The sequence below is a fragment of the Prionailurus bengalensis genome, chromosome B4 (assembly GCF_016509475.1).
Source record: "Prionailurus bengalensis isolate Pbe53 chromosome B4, Fcat_Pben_1.1_paternal_pri, whole genome shotgun sequence".
Classification (NCBI taxonomy): Eukaryota; Metazoa; Chordata; class Mammalia; order Carnivora; family Felidae; genus Prionailurus; species Prionailurus bengalensis.
This window is the reverse complement of record NC_057358.1, coordinates 12,112,111-12,130,684: the sequence shown is the minus strand read 5'-3', so window position 1 is coordinate 12,130,684 and position 18,574 is coordinate 12,112,111. Positions and strand designations below refer to the sequence as shown.

The window sequence follows — 18,574 nt, the reverse complement described above, 5'->3', positions numbered from 1 at the left end:
TTGGAGGAAAAAATCTGATATTTACCAACAGTTTGGGGGAAGTGGGTGTGAACACTTAAATGATGCAGTCCATAACATGGATCTGTAGCGTGTCTATGTCAGGCAGAACTTCTCCACATTTGGGGCACGAATGAATTGGAATATTCCGCTGTTGCTGCTGCCTCCAGTTGGTATCCTCATCTCCTGAGAACAAGCATTGAATGAAACGCTATTCCATTTCTTCCATGTTGCAGGTGGCTTTGTTTGTTTGATTTTAATAACAATTAATTTTAACATCCATTAAACTTGGCAATTGGTACCCAATGGGGAGGGAATACAGGTTTTTTGGGGGGTCTTTAACTTAAGCAATCTACACACACACAGAAAATGTGCCCACATGGTACCTGCTATCCCACTGCTGTAGGTTTTGGGCTCTAGTCCAGGTTTTTAGTATGTGAAAATACGTGGTTTCAGTTCTAGGTACAGAACAAGACAAGTTCTAATACAAACAGGAATATTTGAGAAAAGAAACAGGATACATAAGGATATGAGCTCAAGAGGAGAGAAGATGGAGAAAATAGCGAGTGGCACACAGAGAGGTTTCCTAGAACAGTATGAACCCTCTCAGAAGCAGAGATAATAACCATGTTCATTCCGCCCATGCATCTGAGCACCTGGGAGGTGGAAGAGAGGGGTACAGAGACGAAGGGGACTTCAGGAGAGAAAAGCGACAGTGGGTGTGTGTGAGGGAAGGGCCACACTGTGCCACGTGAGGCAGGTTAGCGGGAGGATGGGAAAGGCACCAGGCTCAGACTGCTCTGTGCAGAAAGGCCGCCTCATGAGACCCACAGCACCCGGGAGGAGTTTTACGGATATGTAAGGGCTGCCCAGGCAAAGTGAGTGGGGAGAAAGAAGGGAAGTATGCGTTGTGTCATTCTGTCCAATTTTAGAGCTGGCCCAAGGTTCAAGTCTAAATTAAAGAATGCTTGAAATAAGCCTTGACTCTAAGAAGGTCCCACATGCAAACTAATCGATGTTGGAAACGACTTTTGGCTACCAGGGCATCTCCTTGATCTGACCTTTCTGGACCAGTGCAAACCATTTTGGTCTCAGAACTTGCAGTCGGCGCCCAGTGTTTGCTTTGGAGGCTGATCATGGAGGTAACCTTTAACCTTCAATTCAATTCAATTCAATTCAATTATTTGAACTGAATAATGGAGACTATGGTAGACAGTCTGTGTTCAGTGAACTTCAGAAACACCATTGCACAGAAATACTGATCGCAAGCTGTGATTTCTAGAAGCATGGATCTTTCCAGTGATCTCACGGTCCTAGATCAGGAGTCAGTAAACTTTTTGTGTGGGCTGCAGTTTGCTAAACCCTGCTCTGGAGGGCAATAGGCCACTTATCGGGGACTGTTGATTCTTCATCTTAAACTTTATTTCATCCATCTTTGTCTTTCCTTTCGTCCTGGTCTAGGTTTCGAGACTCAGACTTGAGCCGTCGTATGAGGTGGTTAACGGGTTCCCTCTACCTTCCTGCTCTTTGCTATAAAGTAAACTTTGTTTTTCATTGTTAACCCATCACACTCCTTTGTCTTTGACCTTTTATTCTCATACCGTACTGACTGAAATCCTAGCTTTAAGGTCAAGCTTAAAGTCGGGCCTTTTCAAGGCCTTTCTCAGCTGCCCTGGCCCTCAGGGATCATCCTTCCCTCTGACCTTAAGTAGCATTATCTCTATTACTTAAATCGTATCTGGTTTTATGAGTCCATCTTCTTATGCGCACATCCTGTCTCTCCAACCAGACCATCAGCTGCTTCAGACCTGACCATGCCTGTACCTATTTCTTCCCTCGTGCTCAGCTGAGTGTCCCAGACCAGGGCAGATGCTTTGCTGGCCACGGGTGACCACAATGATGAAAGAGAGTGAACAGGGGCTACTGTCTAAGGCAGCTTTGTTACGAAGCTAAAAAACTAAGATCAAAATCTGAAGACAGTCTGTGGAATATTACTTTGTGAAAGACAAGAAGCTTAGTAGGAAAATCATGAACAAACATGTACTTTGTGATGAGTTTTGGATTGTAAGTCAAAGAATGTCTGTTTTTGTTATTTTTTTTTTAACATAAACAGGCATTTGCCTTATTTAATTATGACCAAGGAAAATCTTCCTCTAAGAAATCCAGACGCAAGAGACTGTCCTTTTGGACCCAAGACAATGTCGCACTTTTGATATCAGAGGTAGATGGGTGTTCCTGGGATATTTAAATCAGGTTAGAGAAAATGTCTGGTGGTGCTCAAGTGTAGACGCAGGTCTGACAGAAGAACACAGCTTTACCCTACAACGCTCAACATGCCTGAGGCTAGTGTTCATGTCAGTCTGTGTGCTACCTCCACGTATGCCCAATGAATGCGGTTGATTTTTAACCTGAGTTACTACCTCTAACGTTACTTAAAAAAAATTTTTTTTAACATTTATTTATTATTGAGAGACAGAGAGAGACAGAGCATGAGCAGGGGAGGGGCCGAGAGACGGGGAGACACAGAATCCGAAGCAGGCTCCAGGCTGGGAGCTGTCAGCACAGAGCCCGACGCGGGGCTCAAATTCACAAACCACGAGATCGTGACCTGAGCCGAAGTCGGAGGCTTAACTGACAGAGCCACCCAGGTGCCCCTAACATTACTTTAACTTATTTTTTTCCTATGAAAGAACTTTGGTGGGGGGACAGGGGAAGAAGGAAGGCGAAAGGGATACTCAGAGAAATTTCCCCAAGATTGAACAGGTGACGATACATCCTGCTTGCTTCCTTGCTGCTGCTGACACTGTGATGTTTCAGTAATCGGTTGGTATACGGAAGGGACTCAGACTGGTCCACCATTAAAAAAATGTTAAAAAGCCAGTTTTATGTGAAATTTGGGATGGCATCCTAAACCCAGATTCTTTTTAGTGGCAGCTCTGTCAGTCTTCAATCCTTTGAATTCTTTTTTTTTCTTATCTAGACTCCAGGATACTACTTCCCTTTCAGTGATGTACTACAACACAGGGATTTATTATACATTACAAAACATTACTACAGTGTATTAAAACCAGGTAATAAACACAGCACTGTTAGTAAGTGTCAAGACTGATTTCACTCAGGCAACTAAAATCTGGATGTGGCACATAATTAGATGACAACTTATTACATGCGGTAGCGTGTAGTGGTTAAGAGTCAGATAATCTTGGGTTTTCCGTGTCCAGTTCAGCCCCTAACTAACCTTGTGATCCTGGGTTGTTTAACCTTGTCTTCTGGAGAACTGTGAAAATATATAACTCATGAAATTTTGTGAGGATCACAGGAAATAACGTGTATGAAGTGATCAGGACAGTGTCTACGCACAGTAAACTCAGTAGATGCTAACATTATTATGTGCATAACACCAAGTAATGGGCGAAGATTCAAGTTCTGGGACAGCTTATTTAATACAACGCCTAGATGCATATTTAGAACACATCGATAATTATAACATAGCAGATGAGTCCTATAAGAGGAACAGAGTACTTTGGAAATTCAGGAGGGAGAGGTTACATTCTGCTAGAATCACAGGGCTAGTATTTGAAATGGGTTTTGCAGACGGGGTAGGGGTCACTGGGAAGAGACAGGAGGGGGACAGGGACGTGTGTGAGGGAAGGATGCCACATAGGGAAGTATATGCGGGTATGCAAGCCTATGACGAGTTCAAGGAACAGGGAGCGATTCTGTTGGCTAACAGCTGTAGGGAATTGGAGGGGGAGAAGGTTAAAAGTTAGGCTATGCCAGGCCTTAACTGCCAGCACGAAGAGAGTCTGGTGTCTGGAGTCAGTCTGTAATGGATGGAGAATTAGGGTACTGTGAAAATAAGACTGCGGGGTGCTACATTTTTCACAGTCTGATCTGAAATTCATTTTGTAGAATGTAGTGAAATTGTCTTCAAGTGTTCTCTTCATAGAATAGTTATCCCCTGGAGCCCTGAAAACCAACAATCACACGGGACTCACCTCTCTGAGCGAGGTAGGCCTGCTGGTCAGGGTCACTTGTTCTTGCCCCATGACGGCTCTGCATCTCCATCAAGGACTGCCTACTGGGATGAAAAGCGACACTATAGTGATGTTTTAAAGCCCTGAAATATGACAACATTAAGCAGACATTCAAGAGCAATATGGGGGGGAGAGAGCTGAAAAAAAATGCAAGTTTCATAAAAACCAGAACTTAAGGGTTAACTTGAGTTTGAAATATTATTGGTAGTAGCACAGTGTAGTAAAAGAAAATAACAATTAAGATAAAAAAATCAGTAAATAACCAAACTGTCTCTGGATAAGGAAATGGATTAGAAAAAAGGGGCATATTTCTAAAAGAAGACACTATAGGGCAATTCAAGAGATTGAAATAAATCTGCGCGCGCGCACACACACACACACACACACCCAGAGTCCAAAATCACAGTGTTTCATAAAACAAGCTGCAGAACGAGACCTAGTGATTTTTTTTTCCTTTTTAGAGAGAAACAGAGAGAGAGAGAGAGAGAGAGAGAGCACGAGTGAGCGCAATAGGGCAGGGTAGAGGCAGAGAGAGAATCCCGGGTAGGTTCCATGCCCAGTGCAAGCCCAACATGGGGCTCGATCTCACAACCGTGAGATCATGACCTGAGCAGAAATCAAGAGCTGGACGCTTAACGGACTGGCCACCCAGGCGCCCTGCAAACATATTACAGAATTGTTTAAAGCGTTAAGAATATTGACCCCCGACAGCAGCAGGCTAGAACCTGGGAACACACAAGGCCTGAAAGCAAAGAACACCTCAGGTTCCCGCGAGACGCAACCAGGCCTTGTGTAAGTCAGGCTGAGTGTCGGGGATGCAACCAAGTGAAGTGAGCCCAGAGTACTTCCTGCAGCTCGACTGAAGAAGCACCTCTGACCACCGCCTGCCCTCCACCCGCGCCCCGGGCTCCGGGTGTGTGGCCTGAGCCCTCCCTCCCCTCACCTGCCTCCATCTTCAAAAACGTTATTCTCTTTCAGCAGAATTGCCAGCTGCAATGCCAGCTGCTCCTTTTCTTCGTGTATTTTCTCTCTTGCTGCTCTTTCAGCATGAAAGTCAGAACAGTAAACTTCCATCTGGAAGAAGGTAAAAGACACAGAAGTTACTGCCTGGATGGATTTGGATGCTCCACAGTCACCTGGGGACAGGGCGCAGAATGGGTGCTGCCTCCTGGGATGCACCTTGTAAGTCAAAGGTGCATCTTCCTGCTAGAAACCAGGGTGGTGACCGTGACCTTCCAACCACCTTCTGACAGAAGACAAGCTGTGTGTGTGTGCACTTTAGACAATTAGAACTCGGCAATGACACCAAGGTAGGTGGTTTAAACACCGCACGTACCATTCATTCAGTAAAATTCTCTGATTTTTTTTTTTAATTTTTTAAATTTTTACTTTTGAGAGAGAGAGAGAGAGAGAGAGAGAGTGAGCGAGCGCGGGGGAGGAGCAGAGACAGAGAGGGAGACACAGAATCCGAAGCAGGCTTTTAGGCTCTGAGCTGTCAGCCCACAGCCTGTATGGGGCTCGAACCCATGAACCACGAGATCTAGACCTGAGCTGAAGTCAGATGCTTAACCGACTGAGCCACCCAGGCACCCCAAAATTCTCTGATCTTTTGAAAAAAATAATATTCAGGGTTAGCTTAATACAGCACATGGTTTATTTACTCTGTCAGGTATGTTTATGAAGGCTTTCCTTAAGTTAAATTCTAAATGGTAATAGTAAATAGCTGGTATTTATTGAGGCCAAACATGCACAAAGTCCTCTGTTGGGTGCCTACATTCCTCTCTTATTGCACCTTCTCAAAAATCCTGGGAATGTAGCCTTGCTATGCTCATTCTACAAGTTTAATAGCTCTTAATCTTGGTAAGTGTCATACCAGCACTTGAACCGAGACTGAAGCCCCAACGCCGCTTCCCACGGTAGTAGCCAGCCTCCACCATGGCTCCAGGGACCCTCAACTGTTGGTATTCACACCCTTACGTGGTGCCCTCCCACAATGAACAGGGCCAACCCACGTAAGCACTAGGGTAGCGCAGGAAGGACGGCGCGTGGCCTCTGAGCCTAGGTCACGAAAGACACTGTGGCTTCCGCCTCATTCTCTCCGGGGTGACCTGCAGTGGGGGAAGCCAGCTCCCATGTCACGGGGGTGCGCAAGCCAGCCCGTGGAGAGGCCCGAGGGGTGAGGCACTGAGGCCTCTCGCCCACAGCCATGGGAGCGAGCCGGCTTGGAAACGGGTCTTCTAGTCCATCCTGAGCGTAGCCTCACGAGGGGCCCTGAGCCGGAATCACCCTGCTAACCTATTCCTGGAGGCCCGACCCACAGAAATGCTGCGAAGTAACGAATGCCTGTCATTGTTTTAGCCGCTAAATCGGAGAGTAATTTCTTACTTAGAAACGTAAACATTATGCCACGATAGCAATCTCTTCACTGTTACAAAGTTACAAAGTAAAAATGGGCTACTTAATAGAGAAATGCCCATTACTCTAATAAAAGCAGGTTTTTCCCCCTCACATTTTATGGTTTCACTGGACGGTCTGGTGCATTTTCCACACGTGATGTGCTTCAGTAAAATTTAAACAAAATATGTCGGTGGAAGGAATATAAAATCCAAAAATATATCTGAAACACCATCGCCTTCCCATTTGAGACCACAACCGGGGTTGGCGCCACTGAGCTCCGTCGCGACGCGGCTCACCTGAGCCCTCAGGACAGTCATGGTCTCCAGGTCCTCCTCCTGCTTCGCGATGGTCTGCTTCATCTCGTCCATCTGAAGCTGCTTGGAAGCCAGCGCCTTCTCTGCCAGCGCCAGTTTCTCACTTAGTTCTTGTAGTACCACCTTATCCACTTTTTCTGACTGCAAGAGACAAGTGTATTCTAGAATGGTTGTGATATAATCCAACCTGCTGTAGTAAAATATTAAAGGAAGTTTTGTCTGTTTTTAAATGACAGGCTCTGAACTGTTCTGTTCATTGGCAACGGTAACGTGCTCAGAAAGTTGTATTCATTTAACTCACAGCTTGCAAATGATAATTTCTTTCTTTTTTTTTTTTTTGAGAGACACACACACACACACACACACACACACACACATACACACAGCGTGAGCAGGGGAGGGGCAGAGAGAGAGAGAGAGACAGAATCCCAAGCACGGTCCACACTGTCAGCACAGAACTTGATGTGGAGCTTGAACTCACGAACCGTGAGATCATGACCTGAGCCGAAATCAAGAGTCAGATGCTTAACCAGCTGAGCCACCGAGGCACCCCACAAATTATAATTTCGTAATTTAAAACAATGAAAAAACCCCCACTAAAATAAGGGAAATAATAACAAACCTTGATCTCAGTGACGCTGTAACTCACTGCTACTGTTATTTTTCCCACTAATGTTACTCTTACTTGGTGAAGTCAGTGGAAAAGAAACTTGTTTAAGTTAAAAATTTATCCCATCACACCTGTCAGAATGGCCAGTATCAAAAAAGACAAGAAAGAACAAATGTTGGTGAGGATGTGGACAAAGGGGAACCCTTGTGCGCTGTTGGTGGAAACGTAAACTGGTGCAGCCACTTTGGAAAACAGTAGGGAGTTTCCTCAAAAAATTAAAAATAGAACTACTGTATGATTCAGCAATTCCACTTCTGTGTATATATCCAAAGAAAATGAAAATACTAATTCAAAAAGATATATCTACTCCTATGTTTACTACAGCATTATTTACAGTAGCCAAGATACGGAAGCAACCCAAGGGTCCATCAAAGAAGTGATGTGTATATATGTATATACACAATGGAGTATTAGTCAGCCATAAAAAGACTGAAATGTTGCCATTTGTGACAATATGGATGGACCAAGAGGGTATTCCACTAAGTGAAGTAAGTCAGAGAAACAAATACCATATGATTTCACTTACGTGTGGCATCTAAAAAGCAAAACAAATGCACAAACAAAACAGAAACAAACTCATAAATACAGAGAACAAACTGGTGGTTGCCAGAGGAGAGGGAGATGGGGGATGGGCGAGATAGGTGAAGGGGGTCAAGAGGTACAAACTTCTAGTTATAAAATATAAGCCAAGGGAAAGCACAGTACAGCGTAGGGGATACAGTTGGGGTTAGAACAACACGGGGGTTAGAGGTACTTACTCCTGCATAGTCACAAATTTACACATAACTTTTGACTCCCCAGAAATTTAATTAGTAATAGTCTATGGTTGACTGGAAGCCTTACTGATAATTTAGTTGGTTAACACATACTTTGTGTGTTATATGAGTTATATGCTATATTCTGACAATAAAGTGAGCTAGAGAAAAGAAAACGTTATTAGGAAAGTCATAAAGAAAAAAATACATTTATAGTACTATACTTCAAAAAATCTGCATATTAGGGGGCACCTGGGTGGCTCAGTTGGTTGAGTGTCCAACTTCAGCTCAGGTCACGATCTCGTGGTTTGTGAGTCTGAGCCCCACATCGGGCTTGCTGCTGTCAGCACAGAGCCCGCTTCAGATCCTCTGTCCCTCTTTCTTTGTCCCTCCCCTGCTTGCGCTCTCTCAAAAATAAACATTTTTTAAAAAATTTTAAAAAGAAATAAAAAAGCTGCACATTAAGTGGACCCGCGCAAACCCCTTTTGTTCAAGGGTCAACTGTACGGTCAATACTATCATGATAACTTTGTATGGTGACAGATGGTAACTACAATTATGAGCATTTCAAAATGTGTGTAAATATCAAATCACTATGAAAACTGATCTGACATAATATTGCAACTATACTTTAATTAAAAATAAATACATAGGGGCACCTGGGTGGCTCAGTCAGCTAAGTATTCGCTCTCGATTTCGGCTCAGGTCATGATCTCACGGTTCGTGAGTTTGAGCCCTACGTTGGGCTCTGCACTGACAGCATGAAGCCTGCTTGGGATTCTGTCTCCTTCTTTCTCTGGCCCCCCACTGCTCACTATCTCTCTCTCAAAAAATAAATTAACAAACATTAAAAAATAAATAATCAAAAAAAATTTACTAAGTCTTAGGAACAATATTCTCTTAAGAAAAATGAAAAACAAAGAGTACATTTATAAGCATATAAACTCAAATTCAGAGCTTCCATGATCTTTACTTATTTATCCCAGCTTTCTTCAAGTAAAACTGACAAATAAAACTGTAAGATATTTAAAGTGAAGAATGTGGCAATTTGACAGATGTATACAGCATGACAGGGTTCCCCCAACCAGGTTAATTAACATCCATCACCTCACATATCTACCCATGTTTAAACTGCCATATCATGGTGGCATTATACTAATGGAAGTTGCAGTCTGGTGAGTCCAGGGTCTCAAGGTCACTGACAGTAGCAAGCTAGCCCCATGATAGCTCAACGGGCACGACCCCTCCAGGGGCAGCCAGTGGTCTCACCGCGCCCTGCTCACGTGGGAGCCCATGCTGGTAGCTGTCCTACAGACCCACCCGCTGTTAGAAATCCTAAAAGCTTACTCCCCGACTGTAGGAATCAGCACCATCCCTGCACGCGAAGCACGTTACACATAGGTAGAACACCGGAACTCACATGCACTCGGACACGAGAAATCAATGATAAAATGAAGGGCACCCTTTGAAACCAGACTTAGTTAAGGATTGACAACTACTTTACATATAAAAATGTTTAACAGTTTCTTTTTATTATGAGGCTACGGAAGTAATTTTCTTCTATGAGTACCTCTTTCCTTTTTAGTTCCTCGATCGTTTTCAATGAATTATTGTATTCTTGAAGAAGCTTGTTATGTGTCACCTGGAGAGTGGCTACCTTGGACCTATTGAAAAAGACAGTAAGAAATGGTATCTTGGGGGAGATATCAGAAAAACTTAGTCTTGCTTTCCAACCCCCTTCTGAACACTCAACTAGCAAATTCTTCTCTCCTACCTTTGCCATCCCACCACCTGCTAGCATTTTCTTACTCTCAAATAAAACAATCTTTAAAAAAAAAAAATCGAGATTGATTACAAGTCACGTTAATAATTCTGTTATAATAAAACAAATGTTATCTCCTCAGAAACATCTCCTGTGCTCCTTCAGATACATAAAAGAGAAAATCTTTTAATGTATTCTCAAATCCTATTTCCAATCTGATAAAAGTGCTCTCCTATTTTCTTCCAGCAAGTAGTCATTTGGTCGTGGCTACTCACTTTTCATCTTCAGTTTTAGCTTGCTCCATTTTGATTTCTGATCGCATGCTTTCCACTTGTAGTTCCAACTTTTTGTTGTTATAAACAAGCTCCTGCTTTTCATTCAGCTCTGATGGGGTTGCAGAATTCTTCCTTTCAAGGGCCTGACATCTAAGAAAGATCGATATTTCATGAGGATGAACGACGCTCCCTCATTTCTCAGTGGCTCTTAAATCCCAAGACTATGTAGCAAATACAAAGAAATTTAGGATTGCATTTTTCAAGGAGTATTTAGCAATGCAAACTAAAATACTTTATCCTCCTTGCTTCTTTACTAGAAACAGGCAGTATTTCTAAACCCTCATGACTAAACATTAAAAAAATTACAGATCTTTTCTTGGAAAATAAATTTACATATTTCAGAATCCGTATGCCTAATGTAAAAAAGTACAGATCTAAGACCACACGAGCCTTATGCAGTCATGTAAAAACTGCCTTATGTAGTCATGTAAAAACATATTTTTGTTCTTCAGACACAGACCAAAATAGTAATTGGCTAAAGGTACTTTTCGCATACTGATCCATGGATATTGTCAATATTTTAAAAAGTTATGGGTTTTGTTAAGCACAAAGACTATGACTTCTGACAAAGTTTTTTTTTTTTTTTTTAGTGTTTATTTTTGAGACAGAGAGAGACAGAGCATGAGTGGGGGAGGGGCAGAGAGAGGGGGAGACACAGAATCAGAAGCAGGCTCCAGGCTCTGAGCTGTGAGCACAGAGCCTGACATGGGGCTTGAACTCACGAACTGTGAGGTCATGACCTGAGCTGAATTTGGATCCTTAATTGACTGAGCCACCCAGGGGCCCCATGACAAAGATTTAATAAGGGAAGAGAAAATGTCCTAAGCCCTCTTAAAGATCAGAAAGAGAATTTCAGTATAATCATAGTAAATATGAAACTACAGTGGCCATATGCAAGGCATTAACGCCAAGCGTGTCAAACATCTCAACACGTTACGAAGTAGGGATAATGACACACATTTTACAAATGATAAAACTAGGGCTCAGAGAGGTTAAATAACCAACTTGCCCAAGCTAATACCACAAATGAATTGTAGATCCACATTGCAACGAGGTCAGTTCGTCCAAAGTCCCTAGCTTTCGCTACCATGCTGAGCCAGATTACCAGAATACTGTTTAGCCTCGGTAAATTTAACTCCCAGGCAACATACGCTCCTACACCGTGCCGGGAATATGCTTGCCAGCCAACCCCAAAGAACCACATAACCTTCGCTCTTCTAAATTCTGGGTAACTCGTTACATCAAGAAAAACAAGCACATGCAAAGTTCTCAGTGTAAATAGTAGCCTTCATAACTGATTGAAAATGATTTTCTTTTCCTCAATAAATCTCATTCCAGTTCTTTTTGCTCTTTGCAGCTTTCATTTATGTGTCCTTGCATCAACGCTGTTGACTCAGGAAGGTCACGGGACATCTGGCTTACTGCTTTTTTACAGGTCCTCACAGAGGCTAGTGCATTTCACTGACACCCGCAAACAGCTGCATCAGATTTCCCCGGCCCCCCGCCCCCCACATTTTAGTACAAGTATTTCACGTGAACCTGTGCATTCACCTCAACATTCGTGTTTTCCAAATTCAGATTTTAATTAGGTTTCTATTTTTCTTTCAGTAACACAGTAGCGAAACCATGTTTTTACACGGTATTTTGTAAAAATGTACACTTTCCGAAGAAGAAGAAAAAATTCATCCCTCGCTCTTACTTCTCTTGAAGTCTCTTCTTCATTAGCTCAGCTTCACTGAGTTTTGTATGAGCCTCTTGAAGTTCCTTAAATAGGGTGGTCACCTGAAGGTTCAACGTCTCCACTTCGCTTCCAACCTGTCACACAGAAAATCCCAAGCACGCACATGCAATTCATATCAGAGATCAAATGAACCTCTTTGTGAGAAAACAGTGTGAAGCATTAGTGTCCAACTAAGACTGATGGGTCAATTGATTAAACTTTGGACAATGAACACCCCAAATACTGTACATGAAAAGAAACGTTTTAGATACAACTCTGTCACCTGATATGTCTGTATTTACTAGTTATAACAGTTTATATTTCACAATGTGTAATTTATATGTATAAGCACTAATAAATATAAATAGATAAATATAAATAAATATATATATGTATACACAAAATGCTGTTTTTCTTACATAAATGATCAATTCGGATGCACTTGTGATAATGACTTTATCATAATTAATTTTTTTTCTTATAGAAATCGGTGGAGTTTATTTAAATGGAAGAAAAATGTCTCCTCTTTGATACTTGGCAACCCAAGAACCTCCCTTCTTAAGACTTGTAGGGGCCAAAATTCACACAAACGTTCCCAGATGTTAAGGTTTTGACTTTTACATAGAGAGAGGCCGCAGGCATTTTAGGTTTTGCTAATTTCTGCTCGTCCTTTATCATAACTAAGTTAATACTGATCACAGTCCAGGGGATCACAGAATATAGTGGTGTCAGAGCACAATCTAATTTATCTAGACAGCAACCCAGGCCCATCCATATTCCCTGGCTGATTTATGTCTCCAGTTTACTTCACTTTTTTCACTGAACCGCCTTTTTCTCAGCAGCTCTGGCAGAATTGCTGGCAATGAGTTTTACGTTGCCTTGGAAGTCTTGGTACTTCTCTATTACTGACAAATGATTTTGGTCAACCAAGTACGATTACGCCCAGGCTGCCTCTTCATCTCTGTGTTTTAAGTGGTCGTCAGTCTCTTGAAGTAGGAGACTCAGCCCCGGCCATGGCCTACGGTAGGCACTCCGCATACATTTGCTGAATAAATGAATCTGCTGAGGTGAGCATCTTATGTCCATGCTTGTCACGTGGGCAACTGCAGCCCTCACAACTTCCTGGCTTCGCCAGCCTTCCCTAAGCTGAAGACCATGTGGCAGGCTCCAAGGGCACATCTCTGAGCTGCCACGGAACACTGGCTGTACAAGCTTTTCATTCAAACTATGTCATTCAAACCAGTAGGAGGGTAGGACCCAAAGCTTTTAATTCGATCTCGAGTTTCCGGGTCATGTTCTCAAACGATCTTATTACAAAGTGGACAACATTCCTTTCTCCATTAGCAGACCTGTTCACTCAGTAAGTTAGGAGAGAAATCAGCCAAGAAGAGACAGAGGCGTGATTCCCTAGAATCACTGGGATGGGAACACATCTCCCTACAATTTACTATGGATGAATTTCAAATCGGGACATGGAATAGGAGAGAAATAGAATATATCCAACATTAAAATTATTTCTATTTCCAACGCGAAGAACCCGATACAAGACTCGACTTCAGATACCATGCTTTGGGCCCTCGGGAGGCGGGGGGCGGGTGACAGAGTGTGAGAACCTGAGTACCCACGGTTTCTGGGCCTTTCTCCTCTTCTTTCTCTTTTTCTTTACTCGTCTCTGTCTGGGTCTCAACTTCTGCATGATCACTGGCTTTCTTTTCAAAATATGAAACTCTGAAAAAGTGCAGAATATGGAAAAGTTACTTTCTCTGTGGCTTCAAGAAGAGAAACAGTTGCAGAAGCACTAAAAGAACACCGTTTGAAATCGATAAGAGATCTGGGGCTTCAAAATCTCTCTGCACTTGCTACGTTAACTTTTTTGGGTTTTGCTCTCATCCTAAAATTGGCTAGAATTGATTGAAGGGATGGGTTTAGGCAGGGTAAAAGGCATAAATCATCCCAAACACTGAAAAACACTGCCACTTTTCATGTAACAGTAATATGCAGAAATATTTTTAAAATCTGTGTTTTTGTGTGTACGTAGGTCATGCATGTGTGTTACAAGAGTGTGTGTCCCTTTATAAGGATTCACCAGAGAGAGGATGCCTTTTTAGGACCCATCAAAGGTCGCAAGTCCCTAAAAACACACAAATGGACCAACCTTCCTCCACTGAATCATAACCACATGAAAGCCAGCCCAGCGCAAATAAAACAAGAAGAGATTTCTGGTTAAAGATGGTATACTGAATACATGTATGTAATTCTTGTCCCACCCTGAACCCCACCAAAATGACTTTTAAAAAGCCACGTATGTACAAGAACAAAGAGAAAGGGAAAGGAAATAACAGCAAGAAGATTTGGGGGGCACGGCTACAAGTGGGAACTGAGCCAATAGAGCTGGGTCTGAAGCCAACAGTAGGGAGAGCCAGTGTGAGGTCATCGACACTGTGGGAACCAAAAGGCTCAGGAGTCATCGACACCAGGTACCTCGGGATCTGGAGACAAAGATGGGGCCTGCTTAAGAGGGACTGCAAGATCACAAAATAAAGGGTTTCTGGACTCAGACATTAGTAAGAGAAGAGAAGTGGGTTCTTCTGTAAGGGGAACTTACACACAGAACACTAAGACCCTCAGCCACCTCTTCCTACTCAAGGACTTTGACATCTAGAAAAGTACCTTCCAGGTAGGACGCTGGAAGAGTCTCCCTTGGAGTACATAAGGATACTCCAGCATAAGGGAAAAGATTTAAAGTTTCTGACACAGGGCTTCCCCGAGAAAACCTCCCAGCCAGATCTCCTGAGATGTGGACCCAGAGCTGCAATCAGCTTCTAATACCCTATTATCCTGCTGAATCTGAGCAAACAGGCAAGACTGCTGGACATTTAAGGGAAATCTTAATATGAAACTGAAAAGAGTAATTTACTGAAAACAGAATATGCCAGTGGGGAAAAAAAAAAGTAAAAAAACAGCACTGATGAAGGATCCTTAGACACATAAATACTACAACCACCAAAAAAATGGAACACAATAAAAAAGATTCTCTCCTGCAAAAAAGGAAGATGAAAGTTGATCAAATCTATCAGAAAGGAGAAAGAAGAAAAAAGGAGAGCTAGAAAAAGGGAACAAGGAGTTAAACCACAGGAGATCCAATTCAAAAAGAACAGTGATGCTAGAAAGAGAGAACAAAGAAAACTGAGGGTTAGAGATAATTACTAAATGAATTCAAGATCATTTAAAAAAATTTTTTTAATGTTTGTTTATTTTTGAGACAGAGAGAGACAGAGCATGAATGGGGGAAGGGCAGAGAGAGAGGGAGACACAGAATCTGAAGCAGGCTCCAGGCTCTGAGCTGTCAGCACAGAGCCCGACTCAGGGCCCGAACCCACGGACCGTGAGATCGTGACCTGAGCCAAAGCTGGACGCTTAACCGGCTGAGCCACCCAGGTGCCCCTCAAGATCATTTTTAAAGAACTGAAGGACATGAGTCTGCAGAATGAAAGAGCCCAAGACTGTCCAGAACAGACAGATGAAAAACAGGTTCACCACCAAAGCATGTGAGAAGTCTCATCACCACAAACATGAAGAATCACAATGGCACTGGGTTTCTCAGCAGTAACACCAAAACCGAGGGCACAAGGAAGCCACGTTTTCGAAAAGTGGACGGAAAATTATATCCGATTACAGAATTCTATACCTAGCCAAACTATCCATGAATTATAAAGGCAGGAGGAGAGATTTTCAGATATGAACGTGTCAGAAAATATACTGCCGATAAATTCTTTTTTCAGTAAGTCAGTGGAGATATGGTGGGCTTGACTTGAAAAGAAATTAAAAAAAAAAAAAAAGCATAGGAAAGGCATTAGATTCAGGAAACAGGTGATGGAACACAGGAGAGATGAAGGAGTTCCCCAGGGCAAAAGTAAAGGGAGGTGCCAAGATGAGTTCAATGTAGCAGGACCTGGGAAGCAAGCAGGCCAGATTGCAGCAAGAATACTCTTAGACTACTAACACATCTGAGAGGTTTCCTTGCTGGGGAAGAGCATGGGGAAACTAAGCAAGTTTTAAAAATGTAATTATGCATAGAGGCAAACAAAAAAAATAAGTTGTATAAAAAAAGAATGTTCAAGGCACAGAGCAGAGCTCAACTCAGAGCTCCATGTGCATGTCTAATAACATCAACACTGAGTACTTATCTCACTACATTTCAACATAGCCAATTTTGGAGGTGGAGCGGGCAAGCCAGGTCCGGAAGCATCTGTGTGCGATGACAACGAGGGGGGTGAAAGACAGTTAAATCTCCATCGTTCAGTGTCGGAGGTCAATAGATTGTGTTCACAACAGGGGGAAAATTCAGCAGCAATTTGAGCCGGGTACATGGAGGGAAACATCAAAATGGTTGGAACCCATGCAAATTGCCAAACCTAAGGGGCTGCACGGGCACTTTTTCAGGCCAAGCCAAATAAATGGGTTAAGGGCCAGCTGATGCAGGGTTGATGGATGAGCCTTCATTACACTATTCACATCCGACACAGGGCTCCATGGGAAAATTCTTCTCCAAGGAAAATTTTCATCTTGGACTGAATTTCTGTGCTACCTCTCGATTCTCTTGGGCTACACTTTCTACACACTTCCCCCACTTACTTGCTGTCAGTTTAAGTTTGTTTAGAAAACAAAAATTGCATGAAATACTAATCCTGGAAAACAATGGGGAAAAAAAAGACAAACCTATTGGCTTCTCTCCCCACAAATCTAAAAATTTTCAGAATAAATTTTAGACTGTTTATACCCTTATTTCTCATGATTAATGAAGAGAGTTGAAGACTCACTTGTTTGAGAAAAACACATGTTAGGTCTTGGAATGTGTTTTCATCATTTCCTATAGAGCATGAAACCAAAGCAGGCTAACCAGGTTTCTCAGTTTCAGTCCTGCCTTAGCTAGGAGAAAATCATCATCCCGACACTCACCTAGAGAACATTAGTCTTGGTAACTATCACTGACTTCCCGGTTGTTATATACAGAAAGAAGGCTGGCGCACAAAGTAGAAATTCAATGCGACTGGGAATGGGACCCTTCACAGGTGTTCAAGGGGAGAGACTAAAAACAGCCATCTCAAAGGCAGGCCGGACTTCCTAGGGCAGGCTGAAGGGCTGTGGCTGCAGACAGAGGGCTGTAATTATTTTGGAAGCAGGAATTATATATATCTCATATGAACGATCAGGATGTATAATTAGCAAATTCCTAAGTTTCCACTTCCACCATGAAAGCTGATCATGCTAAATAAGGATGAATTACTGGCTACACCTGACTTCTGAGAATGATGTATGGAACATGGGAGGGGTAAACATGACTATAAAATACAAACACACGGATTACTCAGGCTACTGGGGGCCTTCTTCAACACGTAACTCCTTCCCTTCAAAAACCAGCTGTGATACCTAAGGTATAAAAGGAGGGCATTCATCCATCCATTCCTTTGTTCATTTATCTGTGCACTGTTAACTATGCTTTTGGGATTTGTCTAAAAGATAGGACAAATATTTTGCTCCATGAGAATACATGGTGCTAGTCTCCTAGAAGTCAACCTTTGAAATTTTCTAAGGGACAGCAGTAGCATATGGTGTAAAATCCTAGGATTTAGAGCCAGCATGCCCTTAGCACCTTTGAAAAGCTATCAGATAAGTCACCAGACAAAGGCCAATGTGTTTTCCAGATTAACCTCATCTGAATAAATAACATAGGTTTCACATTTTAAGATCTTTCTATAGTTAAAAATTTTAACTGCTTCAGTTAGAAAGTGCTTTTTTTTTTTTTAAGTTTATTTTGAGAGAGAGAGATAGAGTGAGCAGGGGAGTGAGCTGTTAGCAGTGCCTGACGTGGGGCTTGAACTCATAAACCGTGAGATCATGACCTGAGCTGAGATCAACAGTGGAATGCTGAGCTGACTGAGCCACCCAGGGACCCCAGGAAGTGCTTCTTATAGTGCTAGAATTTTAAGAGCAATAAGGCATCTGTAACTTCTGAGAGAATTAATTATATTGTAGTATATTTATGATTAAATGTTGCAATCGCTGGAGTCCTAAAACTACTGTGTAACCTCTTCCATGTCTTACGTGGTTTAGCATTTTGCACTTCTAAAAAGTACATTTGCACATAGAAATTTATTGACTTCACAACTCTATACCGTAGATGAATTTTACCCCAAAGTATTTGTGTGTGTTTACACGTCTACCACATTCTATGAGGCTGGTATCTCCCTTATACCAAAAACAGACACAGGCATCACAAGAAAAGAAAATTACAGACTAATACCCCTTATGAATAAAGATGCAAAAATCCTAAATAAAATTTGAGCAATCCAAACTAGCAACATATAGAAAGGATTATACATCATGACCAATGGGATTTACCCAGGAATGAAAGGTTTAACATGTGAAAATCAATCAGTATAATACATCATATTAACAGAAGCTTTAAAAACCCATATAATCATCCCCATAGACATGGAAAGCATTTCACAAAATCCAAAACCCTTCATGATAAAAATTGTAACAATCTATAACTAGAATGGAGTTTCTCAACTTGACACAGCATC

The 18,574-nt window shown here is 42.3% G+C and overlaps 1 protein-coding gene across 8 annotated transcripts in view; it reads right to left on the bottom strand.

Annotated features, from left to right (window-relative positions):
* Positions 1–18,574, bottom strand: part of OPTN (optineurin) — a 39,266-nt gene continuing 20,692 nt past the window's right edge. For 5 of the 8 annotated variants that reach the window (XM_043562397.1, XM_043562403.1, XM_043562400.1 and 2 more), the window contains exons 7-14: positions 13,613–13,715; positions 11,967–12,082; positions 10,208–10,357; positions 9,741–9,834; positions 6,728–6,886; positions 4,978–5,108; positions 3,996–4,078; positions 1–183 (exon numbers count right to left, since the gene is read on the bottom strand). In XM_043562397.1, the coding sequence (XP_043418332.1) occupies positions 56–183; positions 3,996–4,078; positions 4,978–5,108; positions 6,728–6,886; positions 9,741–9,834; positions 10,208–10,357; positions 11,967–12,082; positions 13,613–13,715 (964 nt within the window). In that variant the 3' untranslated portion in view covers positions 1–55. Of the gene's footprint in view, positions 184–3,215; positions 3,275–3,995; positions 4,079–4,977; positions 5,109–6,727; positions 6,887–9,740; positions 9,835–10,207; positions 10,358–11,966; positions 12,083–13,612; positions 13,716–18,574 lie in introns of those variants that run through there. The other 3 variants (XM_043562401.1, XM_043562404.1, XM_043562405.1) reach the window with 3 other exon arrangements.